We start from the raw sequence: 19,554 nt of genomic DNA, 5'->3' as shown, positions 1-19,554 counted from the left end.
GATGACAGGACCTGGTTGTGACGTCGTCCTTGGCTGTGACATCGTCCTTGTTGATATGACCGTCTTAATCAGGTTGTGATATTGTACATTCTAGTGGGGGGCAGGTTGTGGTTGTGACACTGCTTTTCATGACAGTCCTATAGTGGCCCAGAAAAACCTGTATTTCATGCCACTAAGCGAAAAATTCCAAGTGTGGGATGTTGGCTGATCTGGTAGTGTTCCAATTCCAAAAATCTTCAACAAGTTGAAGGAGTGAACTTATCAGGAAGAAGATTATGTATCTATATTGACCTGAAGTTGCTGTATTGTGTGCTGATTGGTAACTGCTAGTTTTAGTCATGCAGTTCAGCTTTAAAAACAAAAGAACAATCAAAAGCAGACAATTCAACAAAAGAACAATCGAGTATCTTTCCGGAAATACCCGAACACACGCCGAATACTACCGAAGTAACGCCATATTATGACGTAGACCTCATTAACCAATCAGTGACGGAATTACCCTGGCAACGTTGATGCACTACACTTTCTGTACATAGGCAAAACTGTGTAGATTTGGCTCTACAAAATCACCGAAATCCTAATATTCTGATGGTGATATAAGCAATTGCGAGAGATAACAATGGCTGAGGGCATGTCGGGTTTAGTGTCCGAGGCGAAAAAGGGCAAGTTTTCGACAATCGGCAACACTTTGAGCGAAGAAGGTAGGTGGTGTCAAAAAGTTTTTAGCACTTTCTACACATGGTGTGTACATCAATGTACACAAACCCATTGATTTGTTGTGTGTTGTTTTTGACAGTTGTTTCATTTAATCAACCACTGAATCAGTGTCACGACATTGAAACTATGCATTGCAACTTTTTTGAACGCCCTTAACTTGTTTTATTTGTATTTCCAGATGCAGTGAGTGTGTGGGACAATGTATCTGAATATATCGAAAGGCAGATGACCCATCAAAAGGTGAGCTGTGCCTGTGGTAGTTGCATGGATTTTCACTTTGGAGATCGATTATGATCGACCATTTCGTAGATGTTTGTTTGGGTGCTGACTGACCAAGTCATGCGTTTCAGCTGCAACAAACAAAGTGTCACGGTCACTATGACATTGTTCGAATTCGGCTTAGGCCGTTTTGTTTGGGCTCTGATTCGTCATTGCCCAAAAGGCCTAGGCTATTTCACGATAGAGAGAATTTTCTTATATCGCTCTCATTTTCACAATGTCCCCGCTTGGTTATTGATATGATATACTAGTAACCAAACAAGCCTTTGGCTTCATTGGCTTCGAACAAAACATTTTGGAAATTGATATTTCTCCTTTCTTCCAGGGGGTTCATATTACCGGCCTTGGCACCTTTTCCTTCAGTCAAAAGAAACTGGATGTTGGAAACAACAGATACCTTCTTGTCCAGAGACCCATCTTCATTCTCTCCGAAAAATTTGCACAAACTCATGGTTTGAACTATCAAAAATATCACACTCCCGGTAAGAAATATGTACAATTTTTGGGCCTTTGATATCAAATGCAACACAAAAAGTGTTTCAAAGAAGTGTTCTCTTATGCTAGGAGTCCTGCAACAAAAATTGCAGTGTGTGCAGAACACTGCACCTATAATCTTTGTCATGCAACAATAATTGCAGGTTTCAGATATCTGCAACAAAAATTGCAGAGCTACAAAACGACTGGTTCTATGTCAACAGTTGCAGCTGCGTGCACAGGCAGATTCTGCGTCAAAAATGCAGGTGTCTTGCATCAAAATTTGCAGCTTTTGCACCAGGCATTATTCTTTTCCACTCTGAGGTGTCTTCCTGTCTGTCATCTATAAACAAATTTTAGAGGAAGTGTTAAAATTCTTCCCCTTCCCAAAATTCTTGCCTGGTGCTCATTTTCTGAAGGTACGCCAGGTGTCTAGACATCATGAGGTGTTAATGGACATTGTTCGATTCATTAGACACTAACCATAGATAATGGATCTAATTCAACAGTCATGATGATGATATACATGCATGGTCATTGAGAATCATTGAATGGAACATGTCTGTTGCATGACAGAAGTCTGATAGCGTAAATAATCTATCCAATCTTTTGATGTTCATGTTTCTTGTGATGTTCTTGTTGTGTTTTGAATGTTCACTAGCAGTGTCTACTCTATGTCATACTTAAACAGTGCCACCTGGGACCGCCATGTTCGAAAAGCAATAATTTGAAAAGTTGATGAACCATACTGGATCACTTTAATTTTCCTATCATCTACTTACTCACTTTATTCCACAATTACAATAACACTTCACATCTTTTTGTCCAATGCCAGTAATCCATATACCGGTAATCTTATCAGTGCTCTCTTAAATTTCAGGCCAAATCCCTGTAGTCCAACTCAATTTCGCCGCTCTAGCCATCGAGAGTCCTTTTGACCGTGATGCCGTAGAATCTTGTGTGAAAGAGGTGCTGCAGGCTCTGAACCGCTCCGTCGCTGCCAAAAGAAATGTGGAATTTACATTCACAGGCGTGGGGCGGCTACAGATCCGAGATTCTCGAGTAAAGATGAAATTTTATAAAGACTTTGTCCACAGTATGGACGGGTCTGGGCACTTAGTTGAATCTCTACAAAATGTAAGTATGGTGGAACCTCTTTTAGCAGACACCTCTATTTTAAGGACAGCCTTTCATATATGTAGATTTGCAAATTGTTCCATTGAAATTGGCATTGCCTCTAAAACATATTATATCATATCAGCAATAAAAAATTCCTCACTCCAATCCCCGTCTATACACTTCGTTGTAACCATTTGATATATTGAAATACCATCAGCTGTTCAAATTCATGATGTCTATACCTCGTACATTTCAGCGCCCCGGGACAGTGGATTCTGTGATATCAAACCGCAGTCCGTCAAGACTCCCAACGCCAAACACATTACACTTACCAAGGTATGGTGTTTTGCGGTTCCTTTCATTTCACAACTTACTTACTTATTTACATGTATCCTTGTCCCCTGTGACTCTGAGTGTGACTGGTTTGAGAATATCTGATTGAACTAAATGATTGCCAGAATGACTGACAGTGACTGTGTATTGTTTACTAAATGACTGTCTGTGTATTGTTTACCTGAATGGCCCTGTATTGTTTACCTGAATGGCTCATTATTGTTGGCCCACTGGTTGGACTGAATGACTCTGTGTTGTTTGAGTGAATGACTCTGTATTGTTTGAGTGAATGACTCTGCATTGTTTGAGTGAATGACTCTGCATTGTTTGACTGAATGACTCTGCGTTGTTTGACTGAATGACTCTGCATTGTTTGACTGAATGACTCTGTGTTGTTTGAGTGAATGACTCTGCATTGTTTGACTTAATGACTCTGCATTGTTTGACTGAATGACTCTGTGTTGTTTGACTGAATGACTCTGCATTGTTTGACTTAATGACTCTGCATTGTTTGACTGAATGACTCTGTGTTGTTTGAGTGAATGAATCCGCGTTGTTTGACTGAATGACTCTGCGTTGTTTGACTGAATGACTCTGCATTGTTTGACTGAATGACTCTGTGTTGTTTGAGTGAATGACTCTGCGTTGTTTGACTGAATGACTCTGCATTGTTTGACTGAATGACTCTGTGTTGTTTGAGTGAATGACTCTGCATTGTTTGACTGAATGACTCTGCATTGTTTGACTGAATGACTCTGCGTTGTTTGACTGAATGACTCTGCATTGTTTGACTGAATGACTCTGTGTTGTTTGAGTGAATGACTCTGCGTTGTTTGACTGAATGACTCTGCATTGTTTGAGTGAATGACTCTGCATTGTTTGAGTGAATGACTCTGCGTTGTTTGACTGAATGACTCTGCATTGTTTGACTGAATGACTCTGTGTTGTTTGAGTGAATGAATCTGCGTTGTTTGACTGAATGACTCTGCGTTGTTTGACTGAATGACTCTGCATTGTTTGACTGAATGACTCTGTGTTGTTTGAGTGAATGACTCTGCGTTGTTTGACTGAATGACTCTGCATTGTTTGACTGAATGACTCTGTGTTGTTTGAGTGAATGACTCTGCATTGTTTGACTGAATGACTCTGCATTGTTTGACTGAATGACTCTGCATTGTTTGACTGAATGACTCTGCGTTGTTTGAGTGAATGACTCTGCATTGTTTGACTGAATGACTCTGTGTTGTTTGAGTGAATGACTCTGCATTGTTTGACTTAATGACTCTGCATTGTTTGACTGAATGACTCTGTGTTGTTTGAGTGAATGACTCTGCATTGTTTGACTTAATGACTCTGCATTGTTTGACTGAATGACTCTGTGTTGTTTGAGTGAATGAATCTGCGTTGTTTGACTGAATGACTCTGCGTTGTTTGACTGAATGACTCTGCATTGTTTGACTGAATGACTCTGTGTTGTTTGAGTGAATGACTCTGCGTTGTTTGACTGAATGACTCTGCATTGTTTGAGTGAATGACTCTGTATTTTTTGACTGCATGACTTTGCATTGTTTGACTGAAAGACTCATTTTTAACAGTATTCCCGGATCCACCACCAGCCGAGAACTAACCCCGAGCGACAGTGAAAGTGACAATGGTAGTTTTTATGTGCGGTGTGCTGTCGTAAGGTACTTGTTGACCAGTTTGGAGAGGATAGTTGTAACCTGTTGCAATTTCATGTTCGCTTGATTACCACTACTCTTGTTCATCTCCTATTAATGGTCTGGGTCTGGTTTTAAGATCACTGCTTTTCAAAACGCGATTGTGTGATACATATGTCTTAGTTTTATTGGTTTCTTTGTTGATTACTTGTATAGTAACATTGTTTTACTTTCTTTCCAGAATCACAAATGGTTTATCGGGCCTGGAACCTCACCGTGACTCAAAGCTAGCCCCTATTCAAGAAGATGGCGTTGTTGACGACCCTGCTGACGACGTCAACATGGTTGACGTCGAGCCAAAAGATCCCTGCGATGTTGACATCCAGTTCATCGATAACAATGAAGGTCAGTGGAGTTAAATATTGTTGATGTCATGTATGCACACAGGAGACAAGTAATTTTTATCGCGCTAAAATGAACAGAAGCTGTTGTGGTGTAGTGGCTTAGACTCTTGACTGGCAGTCAAGAGGTCCCTGGTTTGATAGCAACTGTCAGCAGGTCTCTTTATCCAATTCTCCTCTCTCCATCCAGGTGTCTCTAGAAATGCTCTAATTGTACCGCTGGTTGAGGGTGGTTGAGCAGCTCATCTGATGTCTCCTGAAAACTTGTCTCCTGCAAGTTTTCAGGACAGACCAGGGTAAAGTCAGACGATAACCTACATAGTTGATATCAAACTATAAACCCAAAACTTTGACGATAGAAAGTGCTTGTCTGTGGGCAAAGCTTACTTGTCGAAGCAAAGACTGCCTCGCTCAGGGTGTCCTCAGGTTTTTTTTGGCAGGGAGGCTGCCCTACAAGCCCCCTCCACCTCTGTTCCCTTCTTCTCCTTGGGCTAGGACCCAAACTTCATTGGAGACTCCATTCAGAGAGCTACTGAATGTCCATGTCATCGGCCATTGGCCTCGTTCGGTTCCGAAAATAAATGCCTGGTGTATGTTTACTTAGTGGAAGTATCCTTTGAAACCTCTTGAATATAAAAAGACTCGTATATCAATATTTCTCTCTTGGGCATCATCGTGGGTCTTTATCTACGGTGCCAGATCTGCCCCTTTTATTATCATGACCCACAGACACTGTCTAGGCATTCGTTTACCCACCAATCTTTTTGTTGTGGCTCCTGAGTTCCCCTGGAGGTCTTACTCTTAACGGCCGCACAATGGCTTTTCTGTGAGCTGTGCGTCAATCTAAATCATTGCCGTTTAAGCCTTGCACAATTGGTTTTAGGCCTATACCGTTGTGTGTTGTCGTTAGGGTAGGCTGTGTTGTGAATAGGCTTTATACAAACGATTTTGATATGAGCACCGTCGGAGACACCTAAAGTTTTATGTAAAGTCTATAACACTACAGCACATTCAGCTGTAGAAAAAAACTAAACATTTTCTCTCAATTTCTGTCCATTGATATCAAATTGTAGAACAAGTAATTAAAGAGGAATTGCAGAAGACAGCATGAGGTTATCATTTGGTTGTCTTCATATGGGGGTTTGGGGCTAGGTTGACTTAAGGCGTTCTACTTGTTATTCATTCAACAAATTACCATGGCTTAACCGAAAAGAGTTGTTATGTTAACCTTTATTAATGTTAATCTTCTTTAAGACCCATTATGGATTTTTTAGAGTCGGTGTGATTATTAGATGTTTTGAATGGATTTTATGAAATTGCATGAAACGTTTAACCTGAGGGAGTTGGTATCCTGTATTTGATATTTTTGACCTATGGCAGAATGTCTATTTGAAAATAAAATTGTGCATAGGATTGTCCCTTAGGAGGCCAATAACAGTCCCTGCAGTAAGATTGTTAGACTTTTGCTTCAGATAACTTGACTGGACAGGTGATACAATGTACATTGTACGTTTAAGAAATAGTCGGCCAAGAGCGCACCTTGGTCTATTTTCCATCCCCAGGTACTACAGGGTGACCCAGAATTATTTCCCCTTGCACAATAGAATTCTATTGTGTATCCATTGTGTGATGGAAAATATTTCTAGGCCACCCTGTATTAGAGAAATATTCCAACTTAGACAGGTTTAACCCATATACCTTCCACGGGAAGTTGGTGTTAATTTTTATGTGATGTATTAACCATACCCCCTCAAAGTATCAACTTAGAACATGTTATCGCTAATCTTTATCATCTTCTGAATAAATCATGAGATTCCTGCACTAAAGCTCTCACTCAGCCTCAGGGATTATTGAATAATTCATCAAAATCGAAAAACTGCAAATCAATCGAAAAAAAAGTGTCGATAATCTTTCTTTGGCCTCTAACCATATTTGGGAGAAAAAGTTCCAAAATTAGAATCGTTGCCTAGGAAAGGTTTTAAAAACGCTCAAATCCAATAAGTTTGTGAGTGTGTAGCCGATATTGCCATTGGGAAAGAAAGTTGATGTGGGTGTCTATTAAACATTCAAAATTGCGTTGTTGTTTTTAAAAAGTCAATAAATTTGTGAGTGATGGAATGTGCTTCACTGATATTCTGACAGAAGGTTGACGTGGGCGTTTACTCTGCATCTTCGATACTGTATGATAGTTTAAATGCCTTAGGGTCAAGGGTGTACATAGTCATGGAAACAAAAAAGGGTATTATCGATTGTTTGGTCTGCTTTATCACCTACCAGATCGAAATCTTTGTACAGTAATAGTACATCGATGTATTACTGATGTAGTTCAGTAGACATGAAAGATCAATTGATGAAATCAAATTCGCAAATTCTAGGAAGGAAATTCTGCAATCTGCAATCAACATCATGAACGATGTACATGTAGGGTAACTTCAATATTTTGGAAAATGGGAAAAAACTGACCCCGGAAAGAAAATGTCCTAGTTTTCCTGAATTTCGTTCTTGGCAGACCCAGGATGAGTGCTTACTTACTTAGTCCTCTCCGTCCCTGGTGCTGGGGAATAAGGCCTTCACCACTTCCCTTGCCCTTGGCCACTCCTATTGCTTTGTCCCAAGACAGGCTAAAGGTTTCCAGCTCGTTCGTCATCGTGTGGTGCCAGGTGTTCTTTGGCCGTGGACGTTTCTATCTTCCTTGTGGAGTGCACCGGCTTTAAAATTCATGCATTCTTGGCAGACAATATGCACTGTCATACTGTATGTTTTCATTTGACCCTCTACTCCCGTTGAAATGAATCTGTGATATACTGACCCCTAGGCCTAGGGGTGTGAAAGACAAGCAGAACCTGTCAAAGCTGCCAATGCATAAACGGAAGAAATTCCTTGGAAACGCAAGTACATAGTTTGCACCCCTTGACCACCAATCAGGAGTCTCTCACAAAAGCAGAAGATAAGCTGTGATAAACTTTTTCCTGGGTTCCTGTTGTCATGGGTGTCCTGTCCATTCTGTCGTTAGAGACGCAAGGATTACCTTTAAAACTCTGGATATTCCCATCGGATTATTTTTGGTTTGAAGCACTCTCGATTGGATAATACTGTGTTCTGTCAGTTTTCTTTGAATATTATTTCAAAAACTTGGTGAGTTTCACATCTGGTTCAGTCAGTGGTTGTTACTTTATTCTTTCATTCCCTGAGTCATGGCCTGATGGTACTGTGGTCACAGGTGCTTGTCATCTTTCTGTAGTGCAACTTCAGCTTATTCACGTCTGGGCTGGTCACCTAAAGTAAAGTGTATTATACTGAAGTTAAGGCAGAACTTGGCACACTATACCCATACAGCAAAACAGCTCTATCAAGGACACCCTTGGGACTGAAAAATACTGTCCCTAAGAGAGAGGTGCGCTGATTATATAGGTTTACTGGTAAAGAAACAATGTTTTTTGGACCAACAGCACTGACGTGACGTCATTTTCCACTGCATGATGCATGTATTGTGGCCTTGCTAATGTAACGGAGGTGTCCAAAATGCAAGGTTCAATTCTATCTGCATTTCTGAGTTATATGTCCTTTCTCTGTCTCCCCTGAATATGAGAAATGTGAAAAAAACATATGAAAGACACGGCAGTTTGAAAGCCAGTGCAGATTATATTTCTGTTGATCTGCAAAAAATGATCTTACCACATACATTCTTTTGATATACATGTATTCTGCATTGTTATTGTTTTGTTTTTTCCAGAGTCCAAAAAGTTTGAATAAGCACTGAACCTCAGGCAGGGAATTAGTGATAGATGATCTCACATGAAGAGCTTTTTCTGAATCAACTTTCTTTAGGCGTGCGTCAACTCGTCAACAATCTTGATTCTTTTCCAGAGCCAAAGTTTGGTGAGGGCAAGTCTACAAGTCGTGCTGGTTCTCGCATGGTCGCTCCGATCGCCACAGTGTGTGGGTTTAGTCACATTGACGATTTGATGAATCCCCCGGCGTCTGGGTCGCAGAACCCACTAAGCAAGTCGAGTCCGGCACCGCTGGCACCACTCAATGAGTAAGTATCGTGTTGAGATGGGAAATTACATCCCGACGCGCGAGTTTTGGGTCAACGTCTTGAAAGTTTGTTATTAGAACTGTCAATGTATGTCGTTCTCTCTCACTCTAATTTTCTTGAGGATAGGGTTGATTTTTGCATTATTGAAACTGACAGCTTACAAACTGAACAGCTGAACAGCAAAAAAACCAACTAACTGGACAGCTTTGTTCATCATAACATAACATTTGAATTGAAAGTATTTTTTTACGGTGGGCAATTTACCTCAAATGATGTTATTGAAACGCGTGGACTCTTGTCATCGGATGGCAGAGGTGTCCTTCCTGTGGTAGCGAAAGTGAAGCTTTGCCATGTTTACAGAGCAAAAATCACTCACTGCAGACAAAACTCCTTGCCATTTCACGTTCTACTCCTGACCTGGTTATTTTCTTGTCCAACAGATATCCAGCAATCTATGGTGAACTAAGACAGATGGGGTACAGATATTTTCTTTAAATCTCACGAAAGGTTGATAAATCTGGCATCATTTGTCTGTCAAGTCTGTAAAATCAACAAATTTTGAGACCGATGTCAAAATATTTCATTCAGTCTTTAAACGAAATAAACAAATTTTGTTTTTGCTCAAATGATTCCAGATTTACCACGACTTCTTATCACCCCACTTCATTGTTCCCAGTGTGTGTTTTGGCAAAATAACAATACATTATTTCAATCCTGATATATTGGTAACCAGCGCTGTGATAAACATACTGCTTTCAACATTGCACAAGGATGTTCAAGATTGTAAATGCTGATCATTGCGTTACCAATGTTGCCTGTGACATGTCTGATGCCCTCCTTGTTGCCTTAATGCCCTGCAATCATATATCTTCCAACCTGGCTCCCAAAAATGGTGGTCCCAATGGTCAATCCTTAAAAATGAATTTTGTGGAGTGGTCAAGGTATTTTACCATTTCTGAGTACAGTATTAAACCTGGACCCATCGCAGTGATTTTCACCCCAGCATGATCTGAACACCGCACCAGTGTGCACGCAAGAATTTTGTCGAGTGTGTTTCCACTTTCCCCTGTTTGCCACCTGTGATGTCAGATGGCACCACCGTTCCCTGGTCATTCCCAAGCACAAGTTCACAGCAAAGCTGAAATGACTGGTTCTTACACTACACTATACTCACTTGTTTAATCAATTCATGCCTCACGCTAGGAATTCTAGTTCAGCACCGGTACACACCAGTGCTGCCATGCAATGACAAAATGTACAACTCACTTCAGTGTGTAAAACAACTGCCCCCATGTAAAAAAAACCAATTTTCCTCTAAAAATCATTGTAACTCCCTGAGTTATTTACACCACCAAACAGTGCATCTAGATGACTCCAAATCCTTTAAAATGCATTAAAAGTACAGCTTCCTCACTGTGGCGAAACTATGCCAGGACACTGAGCCTTGACCAGACTTTCAAATCCGATTTTGCAACTCTAGCTTCAGGGTTTGAGCTGCTACAGTTGAAATGTATTCTTTGATTTCTTACGTACCCTTTCTTACGCTGGTACCAGAGCTGCTACATCAGTTTGACAACCTACACTTGGCGAAACCATGCCGGGACACCATGTAAGCCTTGACCAGGCTTTTAAACATATCTCCATAGTTGTCCCAGCATGGCCTCGGCACAGTGGGGGAGCTGTCAGTTAGATGTTTCATCCATACAAGGGCCTTGTTCAGAGGTGGTCTTAAAGGGAATTTTGCACACCAACGATTCAGCCTACCTTTTACATTTTCTCAGGCGGTGAAAATGAACCATCTCATTTCCTATTTATAAGTCTGGCGCAGATCAGTTAGCTACATATGGTCTGCTGAACAGGGTTCCATTCAGTAACTTCAAATTACTGAGGCGAGGGAAGGGCATTGTACTTGTTGTAGGATATACGCTTTAAGTCTGTGGCTGAGTTTGCTCGGCGAGGTGGTTGCCCATGACTCACAGAGGTGGGTGATGCTCGGAGTGGTTGGAGCTTATTCCACAGGGTGCAAGTGGTAATTGGTTTGACTCCAGTCTTGGTGTTCTGCATCACTTGAGAAAAAAAGCAGAATATACCTTTGGAAAATACAAAATGTATGATAGCCAGCTTGATAAAGAATTCATGATTAATATAATTAGTGGGCACCCTGGAGAAATAACTACAGAGTTATTTATCGATTGTTTCCGCCTTGTTTTTTTTGGTTATGTAAAATGATGCTAGCGACCCAGCAGTACGCACTCAGCACATGCTATGAATCAGTGAGCGGTGCTAGTTTATAAATTATGCAGAGGTACCGAAATATTTAATGAAAGTGAATTGATCCTCACAGTATCGACCATGGTATGCGCGGGTATCCAGCACAAACAAACGATCACTAGGGTGTTTGTCCGTGCTAAGAGACGGCAAAAAACATCCGACGCTATTTTAAAGTTTGGCTGCAGACGTTTGGGTCACTTTCAAAATATTCATAGCACGAAGAACTCTTTCGATTTTGGAATACTGAGTTTTGGATATATCTTGTCATTTGAACTTTTCTCAACCAGAATGAATCCACCCTTTGCTCTAATGCCGGCTTGGTATCAGTGGTAAGGCCTGTGTTCCGAGTGAATTTTTTTGTCTAAAACTTTTAAAATCAAAAGTTAAGTTATCAGTGTTTTGTTTAAACTTTTTCATTGGAAGATCTTGAAATTTCCAAAGGATACATACAGCACCAGGAATTTGTCTCTTTCTAGTTCGACAGTGGAGTGGCAAACTTGGCCGAGTTCTTCTGTTTATAAAACCAGTATTAACTTTTGTGATATACCTGAAAATGTTCATGTGTTTAAATAATTGTTTCTCTTCTCCAGCTCACCAAAGAACCCAGGTGGAGCAGGCGGGGAACTCCTTACGCCCCTTCCAAAACCACCAACGCCACCGTCGGACATGAAGTACCCGCTGCCACCCACCCCACCGACAGCACCACGGGATGGCGATCTCCCACTGCGGCCTAAAAGCTTGGAGAAACTTCTTGCACCTAGTCCCCCAAGATCTGCTTGCGGCCACCAGAACGCCGGGCAAGAGTTGTGCTACCTCTGCCACCAGAGGGAGCGCAAGAATATCCCCGTGAGTTTCACGGAGGAGCGCCAACGCCGTGAGCAGGAGGAGGACCGACTTCTCCAACAGTTCCAGCATCTCAGAGATACGGAAGCCATTTTGAAAGATCAGGCAGAGGATATGGCGCGGCGACACGAGAATCAGAAAATGGCCGCTTTCAATCTTGGCGTCTCGGAGGCGGTGAAAACCAAGAAGGTCTCGCGTGATTTAGATTTCCATGTAAGTTTGACGCTGCCATTCATCGGCTTATAAACAACGATCAATCATCAATCATACAGAAGTTTAGAAACAAGGACTTCTCTCAAAAAACTTGTAGTGTTGTCAAAGCATGAATTGTTACCACACAACACTGTGTCAGTGCAGTTTGTGTCATAAGAGTTAAAAATGCGAGTGTGGCAAAATTTATAGTGGACAATTTTAGTCAAATTGACCTCGGGCAGGGCACGAATTGTGTCGATTTGAGCAAAGATGCACTTGAAAATTTCTGAAATATTGTATTAGGAAAACGAGTTACTCTTTTACTCATCTGACTAGTTTGTATGGTTTTGAAAGATATTGCTGTCTTGTGAGCAGATTTTAGGGTTTGTCTTTCAAAATTTCAGATGATAATCCACCTCTACAGTCATTTAATCCTAAATGTACATTCTTCTTTGTAGCCCTCGTACGTGTTCCAACGGACGCGTCCCCTGACTCCGCCCAGATACGTCAAGCAGAATGAAATGTTCAAGGACCTTGCCAAGCAGGTCAACTCCAAGCAAGACAGGAGAGAGAAGCAGAGGTCGGATGAACACTTCTTGGAGAGACTCGAGCAAGTGCAGCTGGCTGAAGAGTAAGTACCAGTTTTCCTCAAAGTCCAACATGGCCTGTTTGTGATGAAAACATCATCTGACTTGCCTAGAAGAAGATAATCCATTCATCTTACTCTTGACTTCAGCCAAAGGGGGAACAGGGTGTCATTTTGGCTGGGGCTGCAATGTAGGATTACTATAAAATGATTTAAAAAAAATTTTAGCCACAATTTTATCATAGTGTCCTGAAATTGCAACTCGGCCTTTAATTTAGTGTTTGGATGACCCTTTGACAGTATTTTAAATTAGATTTTTTTACAGCCAGAAGTTTTGTGATTAACTTTAAATACAAAAAAATAAAAGTCACATGAACATTTCTGGGCTTACAGTATAACTAAGAATTCCCTTCATCAAGTTGACCTGCTGTTTATGTTTCAATGTAAAAACAACAAAAGAGTCCGCATAATTCTTTGTAAAAAAGTTAGTTTTTAGATAGATTTGTATAGTATTCTGTGCAGAAGGTATTAGTTTTTCCTTGGGGAAACTAAAAGACCTTTATTACCTAATTATTTCTTATTTTGGTTCCCTGCGGGTATGATTAAAAAATTTTGAGTTGGAATTGACGCAAATGAGTTCTAAGTCAAAATGTAAATAAGAATGACAAAGGCCCACAAAGGGTCCCCTATAGCGCCTTCAAAAGGATTAGTATTATTTTTGGTGTAATTCGACAATCTCTTATTTTCTTTATGACCTACATGTAGTAGGCCTATATTTATTGAGTATTGCCATTTTAGGCTGTGGCACAGACTGAAGTGTTCTTGTTAGTCGTTTCTCAGGGCGAGAATTTCATGATTTTTGAACGGATTTGTCTGCAGACATTTTCTTTCAATGATCAAACCATGTAGCATTTGAACAAAATTCCATTTTCGTCGTCTTATATTTTCAGTCTCGCAGCTCAGAGGGAACAGTATCTACGCGGGAAAGCTGAGCAGCAAGAACAGTACAAGAGGGCACTGTCGGCACAGGTATGAAGTGTTGTAGTCTCACAAAAAAAGATGTTCAAATTTCTTTTGCTTACTGTCCTAAATTCCCGAGGCCAAACCGAATAATTAATGTACAACCCTAAACTAAAGATAATTGTGGATGAGACCGGCAACACAACGCTTGTTCTGTTAGGCCTGTTGCATTTTTCTCACATCCCAAAATGGAGCGTTTAATTGAGTTGCCAGTTTTTGCACCTGTTCTTTTCCTATTCTCTTCGCAGTATCTTCTTTCTTTTTTCTTTCCTCTAACCTCTAACTTCTTCTCTCTGCAACACTATAAACCGCCAAATTTTGGAAAAATCAGAAATTTCTTCGTCTGCGGAAATTTTTTAATTTTTCGAAATTTTCGCAAATCGAAAAAAGGCACAAAAGTGTGGCGGTTTATAGAACCTCGCTGTCTACTAATCTCTAACCACCACGCTCTCTTCCCACACTACGTGTAGATCGAGACTCGTAACAACCTGCCCTGTCCCCTTGCCTACCCCACCTACCACCAGTTCGGCAACACGGACAAAGCCAGCCCTCTGTTAAGTCTTCCAACACCGAAGACCATCGCGCCCTTCTCAAAATCATTTGGCATGGAGATAGGCAAGAAAGGCAAACGACCGGTAAATAACCAATGGTTTGGGTTACATAGGTTAACAGATCACACTTAACCATTGGTTACCACTAGATTCTGTACTGCCGTGTGCTTTTGACTCCATAAAAAAGCATCTGTCAGTGGACATGGTGGATGGCTGTGATGACATTGCAAAACAATAGCTTTTGTTTTTATTGGTCATTTGCGCTTAATAGCTTTACCCTCCGCAATCTGTCTTGCATCATAACCTACATCTTTTCATATAACCACTTTTGACACATTCGCTGAAAACTTACTCACCCATTTTCATCTTGTTTCTTCAAGTAGACCACCCGCTGCTTCAGTCCCAATTAGTAGAGAAATCTTCCTGAAAGACTTCATTTCACTCGGTCATTTGAATTCGAACGAAGTCTACATCATTTTCTGGGGATGTTGAAATTGTAATCCTCTTTGCCATTGATTATTCTATAAATTCCTGATCGACTTCAATAGAAATTTTTCGTTTTTGTTTCAGGTTAAATTTAAACCGTTGCCTTTGCCTGCTCGTGAACCCGACTCGACCGATCACATCTTCGGCAAAAACGACATGACGAACGAAAAGCTGAATGACAAGCGCCGACTGGCCCATGAGCTTTACAAGGACCAACTCGACGTCGTCGCTCAGCGCAAACGAGAGGCCATCTTGAAGCGGCTGGCGGAACAAAAGGAGGAGGAGGACGTCTTGAAAAGAACCAAGGAGGGGTAAGCAGGCAACGTTTTCTCACAAAACTAGTCATTTTGTCTAGGCCAGTTTGGGAGGGCACCAAGGCCAGTTAGGAAGGGAACCAAGGCCAGTTAGGGAGGGAACCAAGGCCAGTTAGGGAGGGAACCAAGGCCAGTTAAGAAGGGAACCAAGGATACTTTAGTTAGGGAGGGCACTAAGGCTAGTTGGGGTGGGCACCGAGGAGAGTTAGGGAGGCACCAAGGCCTGTTGGGAGGGCACTAAGGCCAGCTGGGTGGGCAGCAAGGCCAGTAAGGGAGGGCACCAAGGCCAGTTGGGGAGGGCACCAAGGCCAGCTAGGGAGGGCTCAAAGGCAAGTTGGGGGAACCAAGGCCAGTTACGGATGGAGGTAGGCCTACTCATTTATTTCATGATGTCAAAATTTGCTGTTGACATCGTGTGTCAAATATCAGTGCATCATGGACAATTTCATGATATAAAATACCACTGCTATATCTTCCAGGTTGTTCCACGACCGAGCTGGCCGATACGAGCGCATGTTCAGCCATCGAAAGAGGCTCGAAGAAGACTGGGCAGACGCCTCCAAATTAAAACTCCATCGCGAAAGAGAGGAGAGGATACGGTCAATGAGTCCTGGTGTTCTGCTCCACGAACAGTGCGACAAGTACAACCGATGTAAACAATGTAAACGATGCCTTGCCAACTGCGGAGAGTCGAATATTTGGTGCGATTCGCGCTATATTCCTGGATCGAGGTTGATCGTCTAACGCGTGCTATGGACATAGAATATTTCAAGAGACGTTTAGATCTCCCAAGGATTTCTTGGACATTTTTATACCCGATCAAATTTGATATTAACCGTGGATATTTTTGTACGAGTCGGACAATTTTTATACCAAGCACACAATCAGAATATCCATCCAATACTCATCGATATTATTTTCAATTCCGTCCATCTTACTTTTCTGATTAATTAAATTGAAATTGAATTTGTAACTTGAATTTGTTAAGTTTGCCCGGTAACTACTGTTAACCTGGAAATATTCGTGGCCATTTTAGTTTGTGGTTTTGTGAAATTGAAACTTTTCTATACTTTTAATTTAGCGTTTTGACAATCCTGTCACAGTATTGTTAATTAGATTTTCCTTTTCACCCCCATACGTTTTCACGATTATCTGTAGATACAAAAACGCCAAAAAAAGGCACGTGACTATTTCTTGGTTTACAGTAGATGTTACCTGTGTTGCTATATCTGTCATACTAGAATGCCTCCTTAGATCAGGTATATTCCAACGTCTGCCTTTACCTACTTGCACAAATCTTTGTAATTATCTTAACCCTTTCAACGGGAAATTTCCAAAATTCTATCTAGCGTTAAACAATTCGTGGAATAAATTTTTTCTGCAGCTGGGGCTGAACTGAAAAAAACCACTATAACTATTCCATGCAGCTGGCAAGATGTGCAAAAAAATCTTGCCAACATCGTAAATAAATTTCTTGTGGCTGGATGCTGTGTCTATGAGAGTTACTATAAATCGTACGAACTTGTTCTAGCATGACTAGTGGTGCAGTTTGTTGGATCAGTATTTTTGTTTTGGTCGTCTCAAAATCCACATATAATTTGTTAAACATTAATCAGTGTGAGTACAGTGAATAGTCTGTGATATCAATAGGTCTGTGCCTACATGTAAATAAAAATAAAAATGTAACAGGGAGTGTAAATTGTGAAATTTTTGCAAGCAGTTTATTTTCCTGATTTTTGCAGATGCATTGTGAAATGCAAACTTCAAAAGCATGAAAATTCAACTGTAAAATGCATCAATTATCAAATTTTGGCAGGAAACTGGATACTTAGTCTATGGCCAATCAAAAAAGATCAAATTCACCAACTTTTAGCATCGCTAACAACTTCATGGTGTACATTACTCCCTATTGTTAATAGATCACTTTCAAAGTGTTTTGTTCAAACTTTGCTAAGGGTTGGGAAAATAGATTTTTGTAAAACTCGATACACCTTTTCAGAAGAATCATACACCCAATAGTTATGTTTATCTGGTTGTTTATCCCCTTTCTGGCAATAGTGTCTATGTTCGGGCAACATATTCTCATAGCTTTGATGATATCTGTAAAATAAAACCTAGCAAATCTGTGATTTTGTAGAATTCTGCTAACAACTTCAATCGACGCTATAAGATCGTCGTGTATTAAGTTGCTGCTGAAATTTCTGTTCTAGTTTTCTTGTAGTTGTCTCCTTAGGTTCTCTTGATGCCCCAAACTACATGTATTGTAAACCCGGTCAGAAGCCACAAACTACATGTATTGTAAACCTGGTCAGATGCCACAAACTACATGTATTGTTAACCCGGTCAGAAGCCCCAAACTACATGTATTGTAAACCTGGTCAGATGCCACAAACTACATGTATTGTAAACTCGGTCAGAAGGCACAAACTACATGTATTGTAAACTCGGTCAGAAGGCACAAACTACATGTATTGTTAACTCGGTCAGATGCCTCAAACTACATATATCATAAACTCGGTCAGAAGCATTGAGCAATCCACAGGTCAAGGACTGTCGAGAAGGATGTATGTAATTTTATTAAAGATGTCCTTAGATGAAAGAAAAAGCCAAAGAATGCTTCAGAAAATGACATCTAACATGGTAAACACTGCCTAGTGCTGCCATCTACCAGTTGCAACTGCTCCTAGCTGATTTTACAGTACCTAGGGCAAAATACGATCATCATGATTCTTTAGTTTAGTCTTATGTTTCAACATTCCGTCCAAAGTTTGCATTTTGATGCTGCTGTAATTTTGATAAAAAGATGATTGAAATATTTATTGTATAAAGTTATTATATAGTTGTATATAATTATCTGTGTTTGTGTGTACTTGCTAGTGTTACAGAGTACACAAAGTGTGTAATGTCGGGAAAAACAACCTGTTAAAGAATTCATGCAAAGAAATGCCCAAGTGTTGACAGTGATGCAGGTCCAAGCTCGATATCTTAAGTTACATGTACAGCAGAACCTCTGTATAAAGGACACCACTGGGACTGACAAATGCTGTCATTACTTGAGAGAGATGTCCTGATTATAGAGGTAAATCTCAATGGAAATGCCCACTTTGGTACCAAATGCAGTGTCCTTGATCAAAAGGATGTCCTTAATGGAGAGGTGTCCGGTAAGGGAGGTTCTTATGTACTTTTGTACACCGTGAATAGGCCTAAGTCCTGGAATCTATGCTGACATTATTGCCACCAAATTTGAAGGCAGACACATATGGCCAGTGACGACATCACATGACGTCAGTTTAACAGCATGGTTCCTTATGACGTCATATGCAATACAAAGTAGTGTAAATCCTCTTTGCCCATCAGTGGTATTGCAGAGCGATGATATTATATCATTTTTTCCGTCAAACATGTCTGCACTGAACACCATTGGTCCATTTCCTGCATTGAATTACTTAGCTGGGTGCACATTGTTGAACAGTTACATTCGTCGTTGGGAGACTTTCTGAAAGTGGATGGATTCCCATACCTGGAATTTTGGTATGGTTTCCCAGATGTACTACTGCTAATTTCAAAACCATGTATGTATTAGTGTCTGAGGTGCAGAATTGTACTGGCATGATCACAGATTCAATTAAAGGTATTTGAATTTCAACCCTCCTTTCATTTAGTTATCTGTACATGAGTGTCACACTCTACATGAGTGTGACACTGTGCATGAATGTGACTTGTTGGAGCTCTTGTCTCTTGAAGACAACCCTATGCTGACCTTGCAATGGAGACAGCTCAAGTAGCCTACTTGAAGTAGCTCATGTACCTTGAAAGGTCACGTACGTGTCATGTACTTGGGACATCAGGACCATTCTGCCGCTGGGAGAGCTTCTGTCTCTCTGTGCTATGTAAGACCCAACCTGCTGGCCAAAGTGATGCCAACGCCTTGAGGGATTACTACCCAAGCTCACCAGCATGCTCCTGATAATGTGAAAGGAGGGATCTCTAAACAAGTAAGATTTGGAGTAGCTCATGTGCCAGGGACAGTATCATGAACCTCCTGCCTTTTAGTGGTCAATGTGCTTTTGAAGACGAGTACCTCAGAGCTCATGTGCCTGGGACAGCATCAGGAACCTCCTGCCTTTAGTGGTCAATGTGCTTTTGAAGACAAGAGTACCTCAGAGCTCATGTGCCTGGGACAGCATCAGGAACCTCCTGCCTTTAGTGGTCAATGTGCTTTTGAAGACAAGAGTTCCTCAGAGCTCATGTGCCTGGGACACCATCAGCAA

General features: G+C 40.9%; 1 protein-coding gene across 2 annotated transcripts; it reads left to right on the top strand.

Moving 5' to 3' along the window:
* The first annotated feature begins 528 nt into the window (after positions 1-528).
* LOC135488071 (coiled-coil domain-containing protein 81-like) lies at positions 529-18,929 on the top strand. Of its 2 annotated transcripts, XM_064772469.1 has the most exons (13): positions 529-701; positions 896-957; positions 1,322-1,478; positions 2,351-2,607; positions 2,846-2,925; positions 4,822-4,985; positions 8,849-9,020; positions 9,461-9,496; positions 11,882-12,347; positions 12,785-12,957; positions 13,863-13,941; positions 15,054-15,280; positions 15,763-18,929. In XM_064772469.1, exons 1-13 carry the CDS (start codon positions 620-622, stop codon positions 16,025-16,027), a joined length of 2,220 nt encoding a protein of 739 aa, XP_064628539.1. In that variant the 5' UTR covers positions 529-619; the 3' UTR covers positions 16,028-18,929. The 2 variants fall into 2 exon arrangements, with proteins under 2 accessions (XP_064628539.1, XP_064628540.1); XM_064772470.1 differs by lacking the exon at positions 9,461-9,496.
* The last annotated feature ends 625 nt before the right edge of the window (positions 18,930-19,554 follow it).

This window comes from Lineus longissimus, chromosome 5 (assembly GCF_910592395.1).
Source record: "Lineus longissimus chromosome 5, tnLinLong1.2, whole genome shotgun sequence".
NCBI lineage: Eukaryota > Metazoa > Nemertea > Pilidiophora > Heteronemertea > Lineidae > Lineus > Lineus longissimus.
The sequence above is the reverse complement of the archived record's forward strand: the minus strand, read 5'-3'. Positions and strand labels throughout refer to the sequence as shown.

Bases quoted from the DNA above. Each gene is read 5' to 3' on its own strand.
- LOC135488071 (XM_064772469.1), top strand. From the start codon at position 620: ATGGCTGAGGGCATGTCGGGTTTAGTGTCCGAGGCGAAAAAGGGCAAG. The intron at 4,986-8,848 runs GTCAGTGGAGTT...ATTCTTTTCCAG, and splicing joins GTTCATCGATAACAATGAAG to AGCCAAAGTTTGGTGAGGGC. The intron at 9,021-9,460 runs GTAAGTATCGTG...CTTGTCCAACAG, and splicing joins CCGCTGGCACCACTCAATGA to ATATCCAGCAATCTATGGTG.